Here is a 26,175-nt window from a genome sequence, read left to right as displayed (position 1 = left end):
CCTGTATGTATGGCACACATTGATGGGGGAAATATAGTAAGGTTAAAACTGAAAACTAGGACAAAACTGGTGCAAACACGCAGCACCAGAATTGTGACTTTTGTCTGTGGTAAATCTGGTGTAGACTATTTGCCACAGTTGTATACCACACTTACAGCTGGGAAACTTGGTTACATCCTCCCCAAAATGTTTATATAGCTAATGCAGCGTGGCGATCACAGAACAGTTACAGCACTAAGCAGCTATCTGCAGCAAAGCGGGTCTCCAGCCTCTGCTAAACAGTTCTGCGACAGCACAGTAATACTTACTGTTGCCAGGTTCCCCCTGCCTGCCAAGCCCCCCCCTCACCTTCCTGGCGATCGCGGGTGCCGCCGAGCCCAACGCCGCGGTCCCGTCGGCCGATCGGAAGTGTGGGGGCGGTCAGAGTCCTGCTCGGGGGTTGCCGGGGACGCGTGCGGCCGGTTGTCAGGGCCGCGATCGCGTCGTTAGGGCTCCCGGCGCTCCCGAAGCAGGGCGGCGAGGGCGCCGCCAGCTTCTAAGTGTTTGCGCATGCGCAGTGCGGATCTTGGTGCGGTGGCCAGCCAGGGACATTGCGCATGCGCAGTGATAGCGTGCGAACCCTAGCCTACCAGGGACAGGCTCTTGGAAGGGACTACAAGTCCCATGAGCCTCAGCTGCGCCCCACGTGATGCCAGGGAGCCAATAGTGCTGAAGTATTGCCCTGCAGGCAAGAAAAAGATACATTTCGCAGGTTTGCAGCTACGCAGTCAGTCAGGACCAGGACAAGCTAGGGGAAGGAGGTGAGTACAGGGGTGAGTGACCCACTGCATTAGGCCAGCAGCCCCCTAGGTCCCAGTTAGGTCCTGAGACACTGTTTAGCTTGTGGTGCTATAGGGACAGGCCCTAGATAGGGACACTGCCCCATTAGCTATTTGGATAGTCAGGGACACAGCGCTGAAGCCGTGCAGCCCTGCGAGGTGGGTTCTGGGCTCAGAACGCCACCAAAGACCCTGAGACTAAGGTGATTTTATCCACGCTGGAATTCACCCAACGCGGTGTGGAGGACGACGTCGGATCGGGCGGAATCCCTGACGTAGTCTGCGGAACCCGGGGTGGGAGCCCCGGGCAGGTATCAATCTTCAAGTGCATCAACAATCCTACATTATACTCACACGATACCGGTGGCTGTGCAGTCACTCATATCATCTCACCTAAAGAGTGCGGGACATATTGTGTGGGGTTATTGGACACGGGGTGGGATCACCCGGTGTAGGTGGGAGCATCCTGCGAGACGCAGTAGTTAGTGTCTCCTCCAGAGGGGGACACCTGTTATACATGAATACGTATTGCAACAGTAAAGTCATTGGTTATTTTACATACAGTGTGTTGAGTGAGATATATTTGTTCTGCGAGGAACCACTCCTCCTCTGGCGGGAGCCATCGCAGGTGGAGGCGTTGCACCACGAGATTGTGTTATATGTATGTGCCCCAGGTTCCCCGTGGCGGAAGCTCAGCCCTCCTGTGAGTCAACAGGTAATGCACCACACCTATAGTAACACCGTATGTTTCTCCGCACCCACAGTATAATCTGCGATTGGGGGGGGGGAAACCCGTTACATTACATTAATATCATGTATGGGGCAATACATTAAGACATCTGCATTAATGCCACATAGTATTTTAATAATATAATGACATTAAGATCTGAATACCAATATAGTTTTAAAGTTGGAAACATTTTACACGATGTTGTTAGGATAAAGGGTAAGAGTAAAGGCACGATACAAGAAACTAATGCATCCTATTTTCCTAATCCCCTTAATCATCTAATTGCTAAATATAACCACCCCTTATATCACTTGCTTATGCATATGACACATTTAAATAGAAAAGCAATTGCCATGATTATTGCGTACAAAATACCTTACATTTTTGGGGGATTTTTTTGAACACAATAGTTTTTTTATTGATTATTCAACTTATACCTCTCCAGAGTTCAACAGAATGGGCTTAGGTCTATGACACTTCTGAGTTTCATTTGATGGAACTCCAAGAACTGCATCTCGAATGCCATCCCAAAATGGATCTCCTTCTACAGCGCCTGTAAATAAAAGTATTGTGTTCAATAATATTGGGAAACTTGACCAATACTTAAAAATCAATATACAAGTAAGCAAAAGCAGGAGGGAGAGAGGGAGAGAGGGAGAGAGGGAGAGAGGGAGAGAGGGAGGGAGAGAGGGAGAGAGAGAGAGAGAGAGAGAGAAAGAGAGAGAGAGAGAGAGAGAGAGAGAGAGAGAGAGAGAATGAGAGAGAGGGAGAGGGAGAGGGAGAGGGAGAGAGAGAAATACCCAAAGAATTATGCGATGAAGAAGATACAGCCACAGTGGTGATCAAAAAAATATATATTGTCCATGATCCTAAAGGAAGGTCCCATAGTCAACCGAAACATATGGGACTTTGATCAAACATTGATCACCATTTGTCACCATTGTTGCTGTGCTGTGTCTTCTTAATCACATAATTCTTTCGGTGAAATATTTGTCTATATTGATATTTTATGACCCGTGAAGGTACTTTATATATATATATATTGAAGTGTGCTTGCTATTTTGTGTTTATATATACACCGTATTCAGGTCAAAAGAGACCCCTTTCATTTTTCATCATATTTTACATATTTCTCACTCAATCCCCATGAAAATGTAAACAATTGTAGGTTTCTCAAACGACGTTGGGAGTGTCATCGTGCTAATTGGTGGTGGATCAGCTATGAGGAATCCCTGAGGAGCAACACCAGTGCAGTGTCGGTATACAGAGACACTGCTTGCTGCTCATTCACGTGGGAGAAAAGCTGAAAGAGCTTTTGTGAAGTGTCCTCCACTTTGATTGCGGTAACTGGATCTGTTTCCATCTGCGGACTCTACACTTTCGCCCTTGGAAGTCTGTACGTGTCATATTGGGGGTCGACATACCGTCACGGTTTGTGCCCATGGAGCGGTGTGATATCATCTTGGCGGAGGGACGCCACCTCCGAGTTCAGTACAACACACCAGGTACAACCCCCTTTGATTACCTATACAGACAGTCTCTCTTTCCCCGGGACAGTCAGCCCTAGCTGACGAGTGCGCATATCAGCGTTTCCCCTAGTCAGTACATGTGAAGGGAGTCCTATGAGGAGTTTTACACAGCATTGTCATCAGGATTCATTCTGTGTGTGGATTGAAGTTTGGAGTCAGCTACTGGTCATTTACCGCATACTATTGCCATCCCAGGAGGACTTCCAAGAATATAAACGTTTAATGAACAGACTGTATTAACCCTCCAGGGACATTCCTCATTTCTATTGGCTACAGCATCCACCTAACCTTTTTAAATTTTAATAATACTCATATCTATTGCGTTTTCTACTATTGATCATGATCTATTAATGTCTGATTTTTATAAAAAATTGAATCACTTAGGCTAAAGGGATTGTGTGCTCTTTTTTCCTGATAGATATATATATATATATATATATATATATATATATATATATATATATATATATATATATATATATATATATATATATATACAGCTCAACCCCGTTATAGCGTGGTCCTCGGGGGCCACCCGATCTGACCGCACTATAACCGGGGTCGCGCTAATTTTTGAAAAATAATGGCCACCGTTCGCCCGATAGGGGGGAGGAGGCAGGAAGAGGTGGAGTGAGGTGCCGGCAGCCCTACACGTCCCCCAGCAGCCACCGTAACTCATCTCGCACTTCCCCCAGCAGCCTCACTTCCCCCCGCCAGCCCCGCTCCGATCCCCCCCGCCAGCCCCGCTCCAATGCCAGCCCCGCTCCAATCCCCCCCGCCTGCCCCGTTCTGATCCTCCCGCGCTAGCCCCGCATCGATCCCCCCGCCAGCCCCGCTCTGATCCACCTTACCAGCCCCGCACCGATCCCCAGCCCCCCCCCCAGCCAGCCCTGCACTGATCCCCGCCAGCATCTGACACCAAAGGTAGGGGGGTAGGGGCTGTGAGTGTGTGCAGTGTGTTGTGAGTGTGTGCAGTGTGCTGTGAGAGTGTGCAGTGTGCTGTGAGAGTGTGGTGTGTGCTGTGAGTGTGTGCAGTGTGCTGTGAATGTGTGCTGTGAGTGTGTGCAGTGTGATGTGAGTGTGTGCTGTAAGTGTGTGGTGTGTGCAGTGTGCTGTGAGTGTGTGCAGTGTGCTGCGAGTGTGTGCCGTGTGCTGCGAGTGTGTGCCGTGTGCTGCGAGTGTGTGCCGTGTGCTGTGAGTGTGTGCCGTGTGCTGCGAGTGTGTGCCGTGTGCTGCGAGTGTGTGCCGTGTGCTGCGAGTGTGTGCCGTGTGCTGCGAGTGTGTGCCGTGTGCTGCGAGTGTGTGCCGTGTGCTGCGAGTGTGTGCCGTGTGCTGCGAGTGTGTGCCGTGTGCTGCGAGTGTGTGCCGTGTGCTGCGAGTGTGTGCCGTGAGTGTGTGCAGTGTGCTGCGAGAGTGTGCAGTGTGCTGCGAGTGTGTGCCGTGTGCTGCGAGTGTGTGCCGTGTGCTGCGAGAGTGTGCAGTGTGCTGCGAGTGTGTGCAGTGTGCTGCGAGAGTGTGCAGTGTGCTGCGAGAGTGTGTAGTGTGCTGCGAGAGTGTGCAGTGTGCTGCGAGAGTGTGCAGTGTGCTGCGAGAGTGTGCAGTGTGCTGCGAGTGTGTGCAGTGTGCTGCGAGAGTGTGCAGTGTGCTGCGAGAGTGTGCAGTGTGCTGCGAGAGTGTGCAGTGTGCTGCGAGAGTGTGCAGTGTGCTGCGAGAGTGTGCAGTGTGCTGCGAGAGTGTGCAGTGTGCTGCGAGAGTGTGCAGTGTGCTGCGAGAGTGTGCAGTGTGCTGCGAGAGTGTGCAGTGTGCTGCGAGAGTGTGCAGTGTGCTGCGAGAGTGTGCAGTGTGCTGCGAGAGTGTGCAGTGTGCTGCGAGAGTGTGCAGTGTGCTGCGAGAGTGTGCAGTGTGCTGCGAGAGTGCAGTGTGCTGTGGGTGTGTGCAGTGTGCTGTGTGTGCAGTGTGCTGTGTGCGCAGTGTGCTGTGAGTGTGTGCAGTGTGCAGTGAGTTTGTAAAGTGTGCTGTGAGTGTAAAAAAAAACATTTTAATATTCGTTATAAGCGGATCGGCGTTATAGCGGATCGCGCTATAACGGGGTTGAGCTGTATATATACATACACACATATATAGAGGGAAGGAGTGAATATATTATACAGTATATATACACTGGGAGTGAGGGGATATACTATATATTAGTATATACTGTATATACTGTATACAGGGAAAGTGTGAGTGAGAGGAGACGTGAAGGGAAGGGTAGTGAGGGAGCAATGGGAAAGAAAGGGACAATGCAAAACAGGAGTCCTGGTGGTGTCAGGGATGCCCCGCAAAAAACATATTAGTACTAGTCTTTGAAGTGGGAAAACACTATGTCCCCAAAAGAGGAAACAAAACTAAACATAAGTAAACATGCCACTAGTCCTTACAATCACAGGGATGTCACATACAGTCCACAGTACAGTAGCTTCCAACTTTATCAAACGTAATGTCTATAAGCACTGGAATATTTTGTCCGACGATGCTAAAATCGGAGATCTTTGCAAAACCCCGCCTCGACTCTATTATCGCAGAGGACGAAATCTGGGGGACATCACATATGTTAGGATGTATGTAGCACACTAAAGACTACTACTATAGCATTGTGGACAATGTCCTCTCTGACCAGCACTGAAAACTGTTAATTCCTCCAAAGCTATCAACACAACCGAGCATGGGGGTGTGAGTGAGGAGAGTATTGATAAACCTGATACTTGTGCAATGCGGAGGGTGGGTAGAGAATGTGATGAGAGAGGACTGGAACCTGTGGGGGGTGGAGGGCTAAATAGTCTGAAGATTCTTCGGAAGGCAAGGAGGAACAAAGGGGTCACAGAAGCCTGATGCATCTGTGGGGGCGGAGTGAGAAAGACACCGGAGAAGACTGATGTAAGGAAGAGAAAGGGATTGGACAATCTCATGCTTGTTGGTGGGTTGAGAATGGCGCCTGAGAAAGGATTGGACAAGCTCATGCTTGTTGGTGGGTTGAGAATGGCACCTGAGAAACCTAATGCTTGTCGGGTGAGAGGAGAAAGGGATCAGAGACGCCATATACTTGGTGGGCGAGAGGGAGAAAGGGATTGGAGAGGCCTCTTGTTTCTTGGGAGCGGTGGAGACAGGGATGAAGAGGTGTGATGCTTGGGGAGATGGGGAAGGAGGGTCCAGAAAAGCCTGATGTTTGAGGAGTGGGCTGGGGGAGAAATGGACCAGAGAAGACTGCTTCTTTGGGGCTGCATTCCACATTCTCTGATGTGATGGGTTCATGTCATATGTGATGTCATGTATGATGACATCAGCAAAGCATGGGCGGGGGAGTTATAGTTGCATGTCACCTTAACTTCAAAATTTCTAGATGAAGGGCTTGCTTACAACATTAATAACACTTGAATTAATTATATATATATATATATAAAAACAACAGAGAAGCCCAATGCTACATCCAACATGACAGAAATACACAGTAAAATACTTATATATTCTCTTGAAAAAGGGTAATTTAGTTTAACCCTTTGGCCAAAGCATTGTAAGCTTGCGAGCCACGACAAGCCAAACCCTGTTCGCAAGTCCTAACACTACCAGATAAAATACTAATATACTTTTATTAGGATTAAAATTCTCATTTACCTCTATTAGGGGGGAGAAAGACCACATTGGATCTAACTTGGGAAGTGGGGAGGGGCGGGCTTAAAACCTGGGAAGGAGGAGCCACCCACCTCCAACAGCTGAAACAGCTGAGAATAGGTTAACAGAACACAAAACCCCAGCAAGCTCTTTTTGGGAACCTCTAAGCCCCCACAAAATATATGTATGTATTTAAGTGTCAAAATGGAGTGCTATTGATCATTAATATCATGTTGGATGTAGCATTGGGCTTCTCTGTTGTATACATATGCCACGCTCAATAGCACTCCATTTTGACACTTAAATACGTACATATATTTTGTGGGGGCTCAGGGGTTCCCAAAAAGAGCATGCTGGGGTTTTGTGTTCTGTATATATATATATGTGTGTGTATATATATATATATATATATATATATATATATATATATATATATATATATATATATATATATATATATATATATATAACACTTTTAGGTATGGATTTCATTAAAGACTTGTATTCTAAAGAAATACATCTGTCAATCGGTCAATATATTAATAGTTATAATAATATATTAATAGTCTTTCTGTTACAGTCTCTCACCAGCTATAAGCAGAATGTTGTAACATTATCTTATATCGCATTGTTAGTCAGGTAGGATGAGGTTTATAGAAACAGTAAATAGTAACAAAAACGGTAATAATAAAAATGACAATGGAGTCCTATGTATAAATCATTGCAAAAAATGTGATGTAAAAGTGACGCACGGAATAGTACCAAATTTATGTGTCTTTGTGAGCAAGTGTGGAGAACTGATTTTTTCACTAAGAAAAAAAAAATAGCACTTGGGGCAGTTAGAGGTGGAATGTGGATGTTGTCAGCAGTGCATGTATGCAAATGATATACAGTAGAGGCAACGTTTATTCTAACATTTGCCGTAAACTAGCCGGGTTACATTGTGGGTGTGTGCTGGGTGTGTGCTGGGTGTGTGCTGGGTGTGTGCTGGGTGTGTGCTGGGTGTGTGCTGGGTGTGTGCTGGGTGTGTGCTGGGCTAGTTTGAGGCACGTTTAAGGCATTTCTGCATTGACTAACGACCCATAGGATTAAAACAGCAGGGATCCCTGGCAGTCCAATTCAGTTTGAATGGGACTGCCAGGGACCCCCACTGTTAATCTGATAGGCCATTAATCAATGCAGAAATGCTGGGGCTAGTTTAAGGAAAGTTTAAGGCATGTATTCAGAATGTACCTGGGTGTTTCCTGGGTTTTTGGGGGAATTGCCACTGGTTTTTGTTAGAATAAGAGTTGCCTCTACTGTACAATAATAATTACAAGTATGTGCCACGTTTGTGCACCAGAAATGCATCTTAATTGCCCGTCAGCTTTTTGTTGGTGTAAGAGAAAAATGCCAGTGGGTGCAAACATTTCTTTATACATTGGGGTCTATATAATTTTTTTTTTACGTAACCCAGTCTTCGAATTCTTTAAATATAGCCCCCAGTGTCTGTTAGATATGGAAGCAAAGCCCTTTGGATCTCATTTTCAAAATGCGTGTGCGATTTTTCTGCCCTATTAGAAATGAAGAGAGCTTATGTTTCAATGTACGTTTCCCTTTCCTCAAATAAAGTGAATGTACAGATTTGTCAATAAATAAAAAAGGGACCTTTTGTCAATGGTTAGAGAACAGGTTTTCTGAATAAATAGATGTACCAGAAATATAAAGAACATGGGGTCATATATATATATTGCAGTGCTAAACCGTCAGGCACCGTACCGCCTATTCACCTAAATGAGCCAGAAGGTGCTTTTTACGGCATAGCTCCACTTAGTAAACATGGGCCTTGATCTTTACCTAATGACATCGTTCTGAACATACTGTATGCAATACATGTGGTTTCATTGCCATTGTAACGTTTATAGCACTGATTGTCAATCCTATCCCCAGGGATAGCTTTTTTACACAACCAGTCTATTTGCAATTACATTATTAACATATGTATAGAATGTAATGATACATTTATTGATTATTACAAAACATAGTCTAGCTGAGGGTCACTTAGGACCAACTTCATACTTACTCATTTGCATCTTAACTGGGGTTTATTGATTTATTGATTTAAAAGCATCTACGAACAAGTTGTACATAAAGTGGACGGCAATGGAGCATACATGTAGTAATTATGATATTGATTTTCTGTTTTGCGTTTGTAATGTATTTTACATGTTATGTATTATAACAAGTTTCAAAAGCAGAGCCCCCACCTTGTGTAAAATTGAGCATGGAAACTCCATCAATGGTCCCAGCAGCAAAGCTATATCCCAATGCTGGTTTGCAGGTCGTTACCTTATAGAGAGAAGTAAAACTGTGAGTCAGTCTATTTCCTTTAACTCGGTTAAAAGCATAAGAAGCAATCATTCATTTTTATATCACAACATGCGTTAGTTAGGTACCCACAATTGTCGAGATATTTAGGTCCAAATCCATAAGAGATGCAAAGCTTTAGCACGCCTCAGCACCTATTCAAATGAGTGCAAGTAAAGACGTGCTAAAGCTTTGCACCCTTTTGTGAATCTGAGCCTTAATGTTTTATGTTTGCTATTACTTGTAAGGCAAAACAAAGATGGCGGTGGAGTCACCTAATCGAAGAGTGCAATGTCTTCATCCTGTGATGTCACAGCTTCCTGTTGGCTGCCAGAGTGAGGCTGACCCCAGCCATATTGTTTCTCCCATACCAATTTTTTTTTAGGGAATTTTGAAATGAAATATCTTTGGAACCGGGGGGTTCCAGGTGCTTAGAGTGCTGCTGTTCAGCGCTAGCGCAGGGTGCACAAACTTTCCCACTGTGCCCCCCTGCCTGCACTCCCCCCTGCTCGCGCCCCCTCCTTACCTTGTCTTCGGTGTCAAATTACGCCGAAGGGTCACGTGACATCACATTGCCATGGCAACATGACGTCACATGACCCAGCGGTGTCATTTGATGCTATGTTGCCATGGCGACACATCGCCGAAGCCAAGGTAAGGGACGTTGCAGAGGCCTCACAAGATCCCCCGGCATTCATTTAAATGCCTTGAGGGAAGAGTGTAGGGCCTCTGCAACCGCTGCGCCCCCCCTGAAAAATCTTGCATCTTCCCTGGGGGGCAGTCCCCAGGTTACGCACCCCTGCTCTAGAGACCGTACATATGGTCTACATATGTATGTATGTATGTATGTGTGTATGTATGTATGTATGTATGTATGTATGTATGTATATTAAACGAGTCAGGGCGCACAATAACAATCCAAAAGATTGGAGCGGGTGCTACTGCTAACATACTAAACTGTACCATGGAGAGGGATTAAAAAAAAGCAAAAATGGTACAATAAATACGTCTTTACTCAATGTTTCAGCTTCCCAATGGAGCGCATATATATATACATATACATATACACATATACCATAGACATTTTGAGTTATTGTGGGTGAAAAAGGCGACAAAAAACCTTCACCGTTAGCATATAGCAAATAAAGAATAACACTTATTGGCTATATGCTAACGATGGAGGTTTTTTGTTGCCTTTTTCACCCACCATAACATAAAATGTATATGGTAAACCTACCCAGCCTTGAAAGTTGCAAAGCCAGTACAACCAACCTCACACTGATTAGACCCAGTAAGGTTGAAATATGTCTGTGAGTGGTTTGACTGGCTTTGCATCTAATCCCATTCTGTGCTTAAAAACTGTGTGAACAGCAGAGCATTTACTTATAAGGGTTCCATGTAAAAATGGATTTCAGGCAAAATGTGACACATTGTGTGCTAATTTTCATGTTATTTCCCAGAATCCCTTCCTGTAGTGTGCTTGCACCACTGTATGCTAGGTGATAATGGTGAAAGGCAGGGTGCAGACCTGTCTAAGACATGTGAATGTGCTCACAAGTGATACTCTTTATTGGCTATTGTAACAGGGATTTATCCCTGTTTAAATAAAGCAGCCTCAGAGCTCTGAGAATCCAGCAGAGAGATAGTTAATTGCAGCCACTCAATTAACTAGTCTTCACCTGGACTAATGAGATTTCTGTAAAAAGCCACTTGTGAGACACAGGAGAGAGATTCCTTAGCTCACATTTGGGGCTGACATAAGGAGAAGGAGGACAGACCAGGGAATTTCCTGAGCATACAACTATGCTGACAGAGACCAGACTGTTATTCCTGGGAGCAATTGGACTGCAAAAGCCTACAGCTACAACAGAAACAGATGAGACTTTCTTGTTGGACTGTTTTACATAAATACATACATACATACATACACACATACACACATATATATATATAGGGTGGTAACCAGCTTAGCTACCCACCCAGATAGAAAGGGCTGTAGTAAAGGTTTAGTTATTCTCCAAGTGGAGTAGGCCTTTATTTTGTTTCTTTTTGTATACTGCTGCGGCCGAGTTTATTCGAGCTTTTGCCCGTTCTCGGCCGCAGCAGTAACCTGGCGCGCGCCGGAGGGTACCGGGCACACGCCGAAGACACGGATGAGCGCCCTCCGATCGGGGCTTTCTCCCTCCCGCTGCCGGGTCCGCCGGGTCCCCCGGAACCCCCTGCCGCCGTCCCCCACATCGCGGGACACCAGGGCTCCCTCGGGGAGCCCTGGACGCGCGTGCAGGGGGCGCAGGCACCCGATGACGCGTGACCGCGCGTCAAGGGAGTGCGGCTAGCATGCCGGGGCATCCCCAGGCTTGCGGAGCTAGCCGCACTCAAATAAAATGTGCCGCCTCTGTATTTTGCCTTTTTAAAAGAACAGGCATTTTTAAAGCCAGGATTTAATTTCACCCAAATCGGTCTACATGAAATGTACCTCTGCACACATCTCTGACAGGGGGGGAGGATAGATTTTCTCGGAGATCAAGAAAGGTGGAGTTTTCAGAATCAGGAGAAAGGGGAAAGAAAAAGAACACTCAGAAACAACAACAGAAACATCACAAGTAATCAATCTCTCTAGTAAAACTCTAGATTTATCACATATTCAGGTCCTTTCTAAAGGGTTATCTTTTTGCCCAACGAATACCTTGGACCCTTTTGAATGTATAAAAGCCTTAAATCTTTTTGCTAGTGTAGCCCCGGTCCCCTTGGGCTTACATTGACCCCCCTCTTTCCTCCGCAGCGGCTGCGGGTGTTGTCGGAAAATACCGACAAGCGACGCCAGAGCAGGGAGCGCTTCGGTGCTACAGAAGCTCCGCAGCACATCCAGTAAGGGGCGCTGCCATCGTTAGGGTGCGCACGCATGTGCAATATGGCCCAAGGGACGGCGGCCATGAGAAGAGAGCCCACGCATGCGCAGAAGGTAGCGCAAGCAAGGGCTATGCAGGGAAGGCTCTGCAAGGGACTACAGCCCCCAGAAGGCATAGGGGCACGTAGCCACATGGCGCCAGGGAGCCAATCGGAAGGCCGGATTCCCCTGCTCACAGTTAAGATACATTTGTGCACTCGGCCCACGCTAGTCAGTCGGTGCTGGGACAGGATAGGGGTAAGAGGTATGTGTGCAGGGGTCAGTGACCCTCTGCACTAGGCCAGATTCCCCCTAGGCCCTGACTCCCCTCAGCTTGTGGTTGCTGCAGGGACCGGCCCATAGTATAGGGACACGGCACCCTGTAGTACCATAGTGAATGAGGGACACAGACAGGACACGGCGGTCTCCTGCTCAATGGTGGTCTGGGACCAGACACCTTACAAGGACACTTCTAAGGTGGTACCATCCACACGGGACCCACCCAACTAGAGGCGGAGGCTTCGCGGGGAGCAGTACTGGGTCCGTTGATCTCATCATCCTCAAGACCAAGCCAGCGCGTCCGGGTGTAGACACACCTGGCAGGTACCTTCCTCACGTGCACCAACATACACTGTACAGTCACGGCTCTGATCACGCATAAGGGGTGGGGGCTATATTGTGGACACTTATGTGGTAGAGGGCCTCATAAGGTATTGTGGGGACTGTGAACAGAGTGTGGCGGGTTACAGCCGTGCGTGGCAAGTGGGTAGCTGTAACCAGTAGCCAATATATATAAGTTACTATCAGTAAACTGTTATTCTGTGTATTACCCCGGCTGTGTTACCCTGTGTACATAGCTATGTTTTGATTGGTCACAGTTATGATTGGCACAGATAAATTAAACTGTGACCAATCAAAACATAGCTTTGCCTATTTAGAACCACAATGCAGGTGAGACTGCATATCCCTTGACAAAGTCTACGTGACGAAACGCATAGGGCGAAGGTAGTCTTGTCACCTATCTTATTTTGCCTACTTGAACTGCATGCCTTATTAAAGGCAATTGGGACTGTTATTTGCCTTCCTCTGGCTGCTTTCTACCCACGGAGATACTCCCGGTCGAGAACGGTATCAGCCACACATCATCGTCGAATTATCGCGAGACTTGGCAAGTGAGGAGAACATCCACAGCACAAGCGTCGGAAAGCAGACGGCGTCGTCCATGATCGTGCGAACAGATCTTGCGGTGAATTGTTCCAGTATTGCAGCTAAAGATAGGATTTTTAATCCTGAAATGCCTGTTTTTATCTGATACATTGTGAGTAGAATCTGTGCTTGCGGTGTGTGAAACTGAATATACATACTTCACTATTTTGGCTATTTCTCATTTTTTAGATTATACGCGGATCCAGATTCTTTTTCGATTGGACTGTTTTCATAGCATCATATCCAATTAGTGTTTATTATTATAAACATTGTGTGCGGGGGTTTGCGCCTTTTGTTCCTAATATATATACGTTATGGTGGTTGAAAAAGGCAACATAAAACCTCCATCGTTAGCATACATCCAATAAGTGATATTCTTTATTTGCTATATGCTAACGGTGGAGGTTTTTTGTCGCCTTTTTCACCCACAATAACTTGAAATGTATATATATATGCTTGCCTGATCTATACATGTCATATCTCCTGGGAACTGAAATTTAAACGTAATCTGTATAAATTACAATTTATTTAAAGGTTGCTACATGGTTGTCATGGGAGAGGGGGTTTGGCCCGGTATTAAAGGGGTTACACCCCATTTGGCCACCCCCTGCTCTCACTTGGGAAGCAAGGGGTTAACTGGACTGCGGTCCAGCAATGTGTTTTTACCCTGCTTCAGAATCCAAATGTGTATTCCCCTGTAAAAGTGTATTGTTCTCATTCCAGTGTTTGCACCAACACATACACTGGGATTGATGCGGGAGGGAATGGGTTAATGTTAATTCAGTGTCTATAGCCCTTTGTTCCCTGTTTTCCGCCTTTTCAGGCTCCATTTTGCAGCCTCCCATAGGTCGCCATTGCAGCTCCATGCATTCCAATGGCGGATCTGGCGGTTTTGGGCCTGTTTCCAGCGAAGACCAGCAGGTGGAGTCCGAGAGGAGGAGCGGCGGTTTCCCATTGTAAGTCAATGGGGCCATTGACTTCTATGGGGATTCCTTGAGGCCGACCTCCAGGAACGGGTTGGCAGCCATCCAAACCGCAGACAGCAAGAGCGCATACAATGTCTTTAAAAGGAGCTTTTATCACTGAGTTCAAGTTCACCTACAAGTGGCGTGGGAACCTTAGGTTCTAGGGCACCCAGAAATAAAATTATTTTTGCCCCTAGCCCCTGGGAACCCCCACACACGACCACCACCGGGTCCGAGAATAAGGGACCCCCGTAAAGGGTCAAGCTCAGCAGGAGGGTCGCACAATTGACTCTAATGGCGGAGCGGAGGTCCCATTGAATCCAATGGCGGCGCTCGCCCATGCATTGCCTATGGCGGCGCCGGCCATTGGTTCCAATGGGGAAAAGCCGCGTGGCGTTAAAACGGCTAAGTCCGAAACTGTAAAATGTGTAAGTCCATATCTCCGGTTCTGTGAGAACCAGAGGGCTGGGATTTGGGTCGCATGTAGTCACTGTTCCGGCATGACTGCATGGCCATTTCCAGCCCTCTCCGAACAACCAGACGGAGTATGGGCAAATGTAAAGAATAGTGGTTTTCCTATAGACTTCAATGGCGGAGTTGCTCCATTGAAAGTCTATAGCGGCGGAGCCCCTAGACTTCAATGACGGAGTTGCTCCATTGAAAGCCTATAGCGGCGGAGCCCGTTGATTTCAATGGGAAAGAGTGAAAAGCAGAGATTAATTTTAGAGCGGAGAATCCTGCATTAAAGTAATAAGAATTTTAACTTGTTTTTTGGTATCTCCGGTTCTGGGGGTCGCAGACAGCTGAAACTTGGCCACCATGGAGAGTCACCTCCGGCATGAGGGACTCTGGCAAGTGTCAGCCCAGTGGGCCCAGCAGAACGGATTATTTTAATATGTGAAGGTATTAAAGTATGAATTGTATTTTGGGTCTGGTATAAAAACTCAGAGCAGATATGTTATGTTAATGCTCAGGATGGGAGACAAATGGTCGATCATAAACTCCTGATCAAAGACTCCCCCACCCTGCTTGTGTATGCGAACACAAAGGAATGCAGGACATGGGTACTTGATATTAAGTGTTGTACTTCACACCTTGGACAAAGGGTATCCTGGCAAAGCCAGACTTGAAGACGCCAGGCTTGTAGGAGGGGGGCTGAGGAAATAAGCCCCCTGTTTAGAATATTATCCACCCAGTGGGCAGGTATTACGGTGCCCCTCAGGTGAGGTGGCAGGGAGAGATTGGGTGCAGGTAATTGTTCTCCAATGGCCTGCACTCAATAATAAAGTATAGGATTGGAACTACACATAAACCAGTGTCCATCTGTGTTGTTCGTGTCTTCGTGTCTTTTCGTGATGTCTACATCTGAACCTGTATTGTGGAAGGAATTACCAATCCTGTATCCTGATGGTTTCCTTGTCCAAACCCCTTAAGTAAGTGTCTATATTTTTCCTGTTATTTGTATATCTTGGGTGTTCACCTTCTTTAAGGAATAAACTCTAATTTATTATATCTAAGTCGTGTTCAATTCAACCCAGAGAGATATTTTGGTGTGTATTATTATAACCTATCACTAGCTACCGTGACAACGGTGGAAGCGGATTTTATAAAGCGGCAAAAACATTTGCAATGTATAACTGATTTGTTCTGTAACTTCTCCAATGGCCAAACTATTGCAATATCCCATTGAATTTATGGCAACTTTTGCCTCTTTTCCATCTTGCACCAGGATTAAAATCTTGTAGTGTACTATAGGCTGGAGGGAACGTGAGAAAGATGATTTAATTACTGATCCCTATGATATACGGATATAGCAATGCAAATGAAGAACCATATTAAGCTCCGCAGGGCGAGAGAGAGAAGCCAGGGCTTGCAAAACGTGTGCCAGGCAATAACGATGGAGGGGGGGGGCACCATAAAAAGAGACGAAAGCGCATATAAATACTTACAGTGTGAGTGGCATTGAGCTGCACCGCGACGTTACTCATGTCTACCCACTGGTGAGCTGAATTCAGTGATCCATTTATTTCCTTGGAAGCCGCTGCATACAACTCCTTTTTTCAAAACAAATAAGCATGTTAAAAGGATATTAGCAAAACATTAAAAAAAACAAATAGCCCCTGGTGTATAAAGCCAGTGTTCCCCAAACCATGAATAATAATAATAATAAAATAAATGTAAACAGAAAACGGATTCACTGAGCCATTGATTGAGCCACTTGTGCTGAAGCAGGGAATGGGATGTCCTGAAAACCTGTGCTGCTGGTGGCCCTTGAGGACTGGAGGTGACCACCCCTGACAGACAGTGCTTTTGAAATGCTGTACATTGTTATGTAAACCTCCAGATAGGAAGGGTTCATTATGTTTCAGTGTAGATTTTGAGCAGATTGTACCATACATATCAAACCTGGATGCAGTGCAGATGAAAGTATACCCAGGTTTCATTTGCCTACCTTGGCCTTCAAGTAGATGTTTTCTCCTATTATTCTTGTGCTTTCAAACATATCATCTCCTGGTCCCATAGCAATGCATGTGGTTGTCTAATAGCATGAATAGAAAACAGAAAAACATATTTACATTGTGATTGTATAATATATGTACTGTAGCACCCTCACTATTTCCCCCACAGCCTGGCGTGTAAGTCCTGGTAAGAGCAGGCAGTGCTAGGGTTAATAGTTAGCTGGTGACATCACATCTCCTCGGTTTCTGAGTGTAGCAACTTACAGGCTCAAGTCTGGGCTTGTGGAGCTGCTAGAATGAGGGGTGGGATAGTCTGGCTCCTCCTTATGTATGACTAAGTGGGGTCTGGAAAAGTAAGTCAATTGACCCGTCACCTAGGGAAGTGCAGGTTCATTCCTCCCCATGGGGTGAGGACCAGGGACTGCTAAGTGAAGACTGCCTGGGAGCCTCACGCTCCTGGGATGACCAGTCAAGATCAAGTGAACAGAAGCCACCCCTTCCTAAGTGATATTCAGGCAGAAGGCGTATTCTGGGATGCTAGGAAACCAAAAGGATTTGAGGTGGACTAGAGGCCAAAGACTGACCGGAAGTACTTACCTGAATGGGATGGGTCACCGAGGGAAATTGCCCTAAAGAGCATTCTACAGTGAACCTGTCTAATGAGGTACTGTATTGTGTTCTATATGATAACAATTGATACCCAGGGTGCTCGTGAGTAAGGCCGCGCCTATTGTGCCCGCGACGGGTGATGCAACGCCGGCCAAAAACAAATACATTGCCGCTGCCGTGTGCACTTATAGTAAGCGTGACGGCGGCAATGTGACGGAGTGACGGAGCATCGCGGACTTTGGAAGCCGGGAATATTTGTTTTTTCAAGGGCTGTCGCCTCATGTGACAGCCCCTGAACCAATCAAATGCCCGGAAGCCCGTGCCGCCGCCGCAAAGCGAAATATAACTTTTTCTAACGGCGACGGTTGACGTCGCGTCGCCAGTACTATAGGCGCGGCCTTAGCTGGAGCCGTGAGACTAATGTGCCTGTCAATAAAACACCTTTGAGTTGCAAAATATCCTGACCCCCTATTTCTTGCACTGTCCTCACAACCACCACTTCAGCCTCCTTACAGCCAAGGCCAGAACCTGCGCAGAGGAAACCCTGAGATCACAGGTAACTGACCGAGGAGCTAACACTCTAATCCCATTGGGAGCGGGTCGGAACTCGGTTCTAGTAACCAACAGACATTATATATTGCATGTACACCCCATCTCCTGCTGCCGGGGGGGATAGGGGTGGTACATACTGTATAGTTTTAAAATATGCAACATATTTCAAGGCTTTCCTAGCAAATAAAGACATAATGACGACTGAGACCTACAAACATGAAGGAGAGATAAGGCTCATTCTTTTGCTCATCCTCTCCCTGCCTATATTGTAACTTTGAATGAGGAGTGGAGGAAGGTGGTTTCTTTCAGAGATGTCAACCTCCAAGGACTGAGTGGGATTTTGTGGGTTCTAGACCAATAAACAGCATTTTAATTGAAAGGTATTGCTTGACTGTCAGTAAGATGCCAATGAAATTGATGAGATCACTGATGCTAGCAATCAGTAAGGCAAACTTTAAATCAGTGAGACTCACAGAAAATCAATCAGAGTGTACACGTGTCTGCTCTCTCTCTCCCTGTCTGACTCATTCATTCTCTAGACCAGTGGTTCTCAACCTTTTTTCTCACGGGGCACGCCTACTCACAGTGTTCAGTTGCTGAGGCACCCCCACAAAAGGACAGTCAGTGACAGGAGACGGGGGTCAGAGACTCACAAGAGACAGAGGGGGTCAGAGAGTCACAAGAGACAGAGGGGGCAGAGTCATAGAGTCACCAAGGGCTGAGAGTCACAGGGAGTGACCAGGGGCAGAGGGTCACAGAGTCGCCGGGGACAGAGAGTCACAGAGAGTCGCCGGGGGCAGAGGGTGGCAAAGAGTCGCGGGGACAGAGAGTCGCCGGGGGCAGAGGGTGGCAAAGAGTCGCGGGAGCAGAGGGTCACAGAGAGTCGCCGGGGGCAGAGGGTGGCAAAGAGTCGCGGGGACAGAGAGTCGCCGGGGGCAGAGGGTGGCAAAGAATCGCGGGGACAGAGAGTCACAGAGAGTCGCCGGGGGCAGAGGGTGGCAAAGAGTCGCGGGAGCAGAGGGTCACAGAGAGTCGCCGGGGGCAGAGGGTGGCAAAGAGTCGCGGGGGCAGAGGGTCACAGAGAGTTGCCGGGGGCAGAGGGTGGCAAAGAGTCGCGGGGACAGAGAGTCGCCGGGGGCAGAGGGTGGCAAAGAATCGCGGGGACAGAGAGTCACAGAGAGTCGCCGGGGGCAGAGGGTGGCAAAGAGTCGCGGGAGCAGAGGGTCACAGAGAGTCGCCGGGGGCAGAGGGTGGCAAAGAGTCGCGGGGGCAGAGGGTCACAGAGAGTTGCCGGGGGCAGAGGGTGGCAAAGAGTCGCGGGGACAGAGGGTCACAGAGTCGCCGGGGGCAGAGGGTGGCAAAGAGTCGCGGGAGCAGAGGGTCACAGAGAGTCGCCGGGGGCAGAGGGTGGCAAAGAGTCGCGGGGACAGAGAGTCACAGAGAGTCGCCGGGGGCAGAGGGTGGCAAAGAATCGCGGGGACAGAGAGTCACAGAGAGTCGCCGGGGGCAGAGGGTGGCAAAGAGTCGCGGGAGCAGAGGGTCACAAAGAGTCGCTGGGGGCAGAGGGTGGCAAAGAGTCGCGGGGGCAGAGGGTCACAGAGAGTCGCCGGGGGCAGAGGGTGGCAAAGAGTCGCGGGGGCAGAGGGTCACAGAGTTGCCGGGGGCAGAGGGTGGCAAAGAGTCGCAGAGTGCACAGAATCACAGGAGACATATACAAGACAGAACAAATAGACACACAGACATGACTCTTTCCGGGCCCATGCTGCTTCCTCCTCCTCTGCACGCCTCCCCCCCTCCCCCTTGGAAAAACTTGCAAGCCCCTCAGTTTGCGCACCCCTGATAGAGAATATACCCTTACATCCCTTATTCTAAATTAAAGCTGCAGTTCAGTCAATATCCTGCATGTGTGGTTTTTTTTAATAAATCAGTTCTGTGCTGTGAGAAAATACTTGTAGCATTTTTTTTTTTTAAACAACTTTGAAAGATAATTTTTAATGTATTCTAATGTAACGAGCATTTTTGTTTCTATAGCAACCCTTTAGAAAGGCACAACCCCTTCCTTTAATGTAACAGGCTCTGGCACACCCCTTTGTGAGTCCTGCCCCCTCCACAGCCGTGCACATGCATGAGCACAAATGTATCAGTCATTGCCTGGTCACATGATCTTCCCCCCAGAACTGTCAGAGCAGCAGCAGCAGCAGAAAAGGAGAGTAGCTCAGAATTAATGAATTAAACGTTATTCCATTGCACGTGTGTAGTTAATGTTAAATATTAACAACTCATTTAAAATCAAATCTGTATATATCATACTGTAAACAATATGTATATTTAATTTTGTGTGTATGTGAATGTGTACATGTAAGGATTCAGGAGTCACGCCGCTCTCGGCGTGCTCCTCACTCACCTGCAGCCCTGCCAGGGTCTCCCGCGGCTTACACAGATTCCTCCTCTAAGACGCCGAGCTCCGTTTCCCCTGTGCGCGCGCGCGCACGTCAGTCCCCTTCTTCTGCCCTCGGTTCAGGGCGTGTGCCCGCTCACGCATCCACAGGCGCAGCCACACGGAGGCTCGGCCACACAGAGGCGCACCAGCCTCTTAAAGGCACAGTACCCTTTTCCAATGCTGCAATTCAATACACCAATTCTTCTAGGATCTATAGCTCCTCCTCCATCTAGACCTATCCCTGTCTCAGCCTGGCCCATTCACACACCCCCACCTTGCTACTCTGCCATTGAACCCTCTTGCCTATATATACTCTGCAGCTTCATTAACTCGTCGGCTGAGCATAGAACCAGTTGTTCTCATCACTCTCTGCCTCCCTAGTCCTGTCTTGTCCTATCTTGTTTTGCAGTCTTCCTCGTGTACCGAACCGGTTCCGCTACGTCTACCCGCACCTCTGGCATCCCGAACTCGGCATACGGCAACACGACTCTCCGCACCTCTGGCATCCCGATCTCGGCAAACGGTAAACGACAACGTCCCTCTCTCTAACCCCGGACTTGGCAAACAGCACCCTCTACCATCCGTACCTCTCCTGCCCCAATCCGGACTTCCAGACCACTCTACTCTCAAGACGTGCCCTCGTGGCTGTGGGTGGCGTTATATCCTATCCCATCTCAGCACCGCGGTCCCGTCTCGTTTGTGGTGAGCACGCCCTGACATTATGCTCAGCCCAACAAACATGGACCCCGCTGAGGTGGAGCGCACTTTAAATGCCCATACAAATCTCTTCACCAGGCTAGAGACTTATCTGGAACAAGCTGATAGACGAATGGATACGTTACAGCAAAGCGTTCATTCCCTTACCCTTCAAGTCCTAACTCTAAGTCGGCAACCCTCACCCGTGGCTTCCACAGCTTCCGCAACCGCCTTTCCAGCACCTCCGTTTGCTTTGGAACCTCGTATTCCAGCCACCAAACACTATGCCGGGGACCCCCAAGGATTTAGGGGCTTCCTTAACCAATGCCTCATCCAATTTCGACTCTCGCCCTCTCGTTTTGTCTCTTCTGTCTCCAGGGTCGGCTATATCGTGGCTCTTCTCATCGACGAGGCGCTGGCATGGGCTTCTCCCATCTGGGAACAACAAGGTCCTCTCACACAGGACATCGATCTCTTCGTCGAGGAGTTCCGAAGAGTCTTCGACACCCCTGCGCGGCAATTAATGGCAGCATCGTCTCTTCACCACATAACCCAGGGAGATCGACCCGTCTCCCGGTACGCCGTGGAGTTCCGCACACTTGCTGCTGAGACGGGATGGAATAATGAAGCTCTATCTTCAGCGTTTTGGCAAGGTCTGTCGGAATCCCTAAAGGATGAGCTCGCAGCGCGGGAACGCCCCACTGACCTAGAGGATTTGATCGGTCTGTGCATTCGAGTGGACCAGCGTCTGCAGGAGCGGAGGACCGAACGTTCTCGTTACCGTCAACGGGTTTCAAGGCATCTTGCTCCATCGTTCATGGCGCCTTCACCTTCTTCCGGGGACGTCCCGGAACCAATGCAGTTGGGAGGTAACAAGCTGTCTGCTGCCGAAAAACAACGTCGACGCAATGCCGGTCTCTGCATGTACTGTGGCAATCCCGGTCACTTATTACCCCAGTGTTCCCACAAGCCGGGAAACGCCAACTCCCAATGAAACCCCAGAGAGTTTCATTGGGAATACTGACACTTTCTCCCATCAGCAAAGACGTCCTTCCCACCAGGATAATGTTGCCAGTAACACTGTCTGGAGAGGGGTTTCACACTCAAGCACGGGCGTTCATTGACTCCGATTCCGCAGGCAATTTCATCGATGAGACCTTTGCTAGACGGATCAATATTCAATTTATCAATAAGAAGACGCCAGTAGGTCTGGAGGCCATTGACGGTCGACCTCTACAGCCGGCATTCATCACGCTACAGACGGTGCCTCTCCTATTGCAGTTCGTCGACAGTCATACAGAGATCATTACCCTCGATGTTATCCACACTCCCTCTGCTGAGCTGATTTTGGGTTTTCCTTGGCTTCAACTCCATAATCCTCGCATCGACTGGACAGATCGGGAACCCATCCAGTGGGGTGCTTCTTGTGCCAAGACATGTACCAGGATTTTCCAGAAGATTGGTGGGTTGTCTACCCTGCCAGAGAAGGTCGACTCCCTAACTTCTGTGTATTTGGATTTCCGAGATGTGTTCGACAAAGCACGTTCCGAGGTTCTACCTCCGCACCGTTCTTTCGACTGTCCTATTGACCTACTACCCGGGGCACCTCTTCCCAGAGGAAGATCCTATCCTCTCTCTCTCCCAGAGACTAAAGCCATGAACATTTACATTGCAGAGAATTTAGAGAGGGGTTTCATCCGAAAGTCTTCTCCAGTCGGAGCAGGCTTCTTTTTCGTCAAAAAGAAGGACGGTTCTCTTCATCCATGCATAGACTATCGGGGTTTGAATAACATCACACGCAAGAACCGCTACCCACTGCCCTTGCTACCGGAACTCTTCGACCGTCTTCAGGGAGCAACTATCTTTTCTAAATTGGATTTAAGAGGTGCCTACAATTTAGTAAGGATACGTGAGGGGGACGAGTGGAAGACTGCTTTTAACACCCATGACGGCCACTATGAATACCTGGTCATGCCGTTCGGTCTGTGCAACGCACCAGCAGTCTTTCACACACACACACACACACACACACACACACACACACACTTAACCCTAGAGACGCTCACCAGGACACCAAAAGTAAGTACAACACCCCCCCCCCCACTATCACCCCTCTGGCCCTCCTCAACGGCTAGCCGCCCTTGACCACCCACCCTCCGCCCTTCCCAGCGCTGAACCACCCCCTATCACCACTACGGCCCCTTTGCTACGCTCTTACCCCACGCGGCACTTTCAGCCGCGTGTCCTCGAAAACGAGCAAGATCTCCCCCCCCCCCCCAAACAACACCCTCGATCAGCACACTTACCCTACACCGCCAACGCCGGACCCTCAACCCCCTCTCGCCACTCCGCACCGGAAGTGCCGCACTGCTAGAGAGTGGCTGCGAGCGGGCTCTTGGGGGGAGAGCGAGCCGGGGAGTCGGGGGGAGGGGGTGCCGGGGGGGAGACGGAGAGCTGGGGTGCCGGAAGGAGGGAGTGCCAGGCAGAGCCAGGGGAAGAAAAGGGGAGGGAAAGCCTGGGAGAGCCAGGTTAAGATGCTGCCACCGGCGCCGTCCTCCCGCACACCGCTTCCTCCCTCACTGTCTACCCCCCCCCCCCGCGCCGCCGCCGTCGACCTCTGAAGGGGGGATCACTACCTTCCCAGCTACCCCCCCCAGTGAGCCACCGCTGCTGAGCTCTGAAGGGGGGTTTACATATCACACACACACACTATATATATATATATATATATATATATATATATATATATATATATATATATCACACACACTATATATATATCACCCACACACACACACACACTATATATATCACACACACACACACTATATATATCACACACACACACACTATATATATATCACACGCACTATATATAAATATATATATATCACACACACACACACCACCTTGCTGCCACCACTGCTCCGGGACACAACCCTTCCCCACCCCCCACCCCCCCGGCGACCGCGCAAGTCCCCTCCATCTCCCGCGCGGGCAGGGAGGCAGCCACAGGGATCGGGGCAGAAGGGGGACACCACACAGCGGCAGATTGGGAGCGAGCACACGTCACTGGGAGACTCATGAATATTCATGAGCTTCCACTGACTGACAGAAGCAGATGAAAAACATATCCCATATCTAAAGATGTCGCCAAATTTCGCCGATCAATACATGGAGAACGATTTGACCGGCAGCTATGCAGTTCTTTAGGTAATTAGAGATTGCCCACATGAAACTATTGAAGTAAAAAAAAAAATTTTTAAAAAGACTGAACTGCAGCTTTAAGCTGCGACTCTGACAGACTCTTGCTAATCAATGTGACCACTTTTCTCACTATGAATTTACACATACATTTTAGTCATGCAGAAGGTTGTAAGAGCTCATTACAAATTCAATCGAAGGCTGTATTTGACTGAAAATGTCCTGACAGAAGTGAGCAGTAAAGTTTTCCAGAGTTTCTGTCTCCCAACACCTCCATTAAAGTACAACAATCATAATGAGTTTCCTTGTTTCTAATAAAGCCACCATGACAATTCAGTGACTCCTATTTCCCCCGCTACACACAGTTTCTTATTTTTCCCTCCCTGATTTCTTTATTTATATTACTTTTGTCACTGATAAATGTTCCTGTCTCCTCTCACATAAAAGTGTATTAATGGCAGTGTTTAAGGGGGTTACGTATAGGTGATAAATGCATTTTGACATATAATGGTATATTTAAATCCTTTTTTAAAGTTACTTTGTAAACATGGTGAGATGAGACTAGGGAGCGGTTTGATCGCTTCTGGCTACTCAGTTTATTGTGATGTTCCTGTATGTTCAACAAGAGTTTGAACAGTGAGAGCGCCCTCTCTCCACTCCTTACTGGCTCTCTTAGGCTGCGTCCAGGGTTGCAGCAGCCGTGCGGAGGCGCGCTCAGGCTGAGGGAAAGCGGCTGCTTTCCCTGGCCTTGGTTAGCGCGCCATCCGGGGGCGTGTCGGGGGGGCGGGCCAGTGACGTCACGGAGCTGGTTCGCCCTTATTGGGCGAACCGCTCACGTGACTGGCCCTGCGCTCCCGTGAGCGCTTGAACCGAATTTTTTTCTAAGACCTACGATTCCGCACGCTTGCGGAACCGTGCGCGAGCCCCTGCTAAAGCCGCTCTCATTGCGGCTGCAGGGGCTCACTAGTAAGTGTAAGCGCGCCTCAGCGCCTAAGCGCAGACCATGCCCGAGGCCTTAAGTGGACTAAGGAGGCCGCGAAGAAATTTGTATTTCATGAGAATCAAAAGAATCCAAATATTTGTTTAAGTCAATTACATTGTTACGTTGTTTATAAAAAGTATTCGTTTTTAAGCAGCTATGTTTGGTTATACATTAAGCTCTACTAGACCTCCATTATTTCTCCATTCCCTGACCCTCAAGTTGAAAACTCTGCAGATGTTATACTGTCGTCTTTCTTATTGGAGCTCATATATCCTCAGTTCCCCTTCCCCTTTGAACGGTACCTTTTAGATCTTGACACATAATGCTGTTTATAGTATTTTATTTCTTGGCATAGTGCTCAACTAATGTACTATAGTGAATAAAGAAATTGTAAAACTATTTAATACTAAAAATCTGAAATGAAGGTAAAAGGTTTTGGAATATGCAGAACCATCATTTGTCCTGCATGGTTAGTTTAGTAAGTTGAACAGTACAAATCGACCAATGCAGCTATTTTTTCCACTTTGTAATTTGTCTATCAATTTAACTATGACATTTGGCTGAAATAAGATATTTAGAAACCGTTTCTAAATGTGGTGCTGAATGCTATGTAGGTTTACTTGTATGTAATATTTTTATCGAAGTAAAAGTTGTTCTGAAACCCAATCCAGGCAGATTAGATTCTGGGATAACCAACCAATATTTAATTCATGTGCAGATTAAATATATAGTTACACTGATTAATTCATTGGTTAGCCTTAAAGCTGCCGTTTAAAAAAAAAAAAAAAAAAAGCTATGTTGGGGATCGATCAGTTCTCCTGTAATCGATCGCTGAAATTTGGCTGGGGGTTCACTGCATGCATTTTGGGTAATCTTCTGCTGCACTGACAGCCAAAGTTCTGTGAGGAAGATCATGTGACCAGACTGGCAGTAGATTCAAGAAGATGGGCCAAGCTTACTTCCAACGCACTGACGTCAGAGAGTCCCGTTGCACGCCAGCGGCAGAAGCTCGGCGTGGAACAGTGAGGGAGAGGCCTTCAGCTGGGGGAGAGCCGGGGCCTGGCGACAACTGCTTTGTCCGGTTGCCGGGCCCGGGGACACTTG

The 26,175-nt window shown here is 47.9% G+C and overlaps 1 protein-coding gene across 1 annotated transcript in view; it reads right to left on the bottom strand.

Annotated features, from left to right (window-relative positions):
- ASAH2 (N-acylsphingosine amidohydrolase 2) overlaps positions 1-26,175 on the bottom strand; it is a 103,284-nt gene that overhangs the window by 26,236 nt on the left and 50,873 nt on the right. The window contains exons 10-13 of the mRNA XM_075612922.1: positions 16,582-16,668; positions 16,079-16,183; positions 8,972-9,053; positions 1,986-2,101 (exon numbers count right to left, since the gene is read on the bottom strand). Of these exons, the coding sequence (XP_075469037.1) occupies positions 1,986-2,101; positions 8,972-9,053; positions 16,079-16,183; positions 16,582-16,668 (390 nt within the window). The remainder of the gene's footprint in view (positions 1-1,985; positions 2,102-8,971; positions 9,054-16,078; positions 16,184-16,581; positions 16,669-26,175) is intronic.

The sequence above is a fragment of the Ascaphus truei genome, chromosome 8, assembly GCF_040206685.1.
Source record: "Ascaphus truei isolate aAscTru1 chromosome 8, aAscTru1.hap1, whole genome shotgun sequence".
Taxonomy (NCBI): domain Eukaryota; kingdom Metazoa; phylum Chordata; class Amphibia; order Anura; family Ascaphidae; genus Ascaphus; species Ascaphus truei.
Note: the sequence above shows the minus strand (reverse complement) of the source record. Positions and strands in the feature narration are given on the sequence as shown.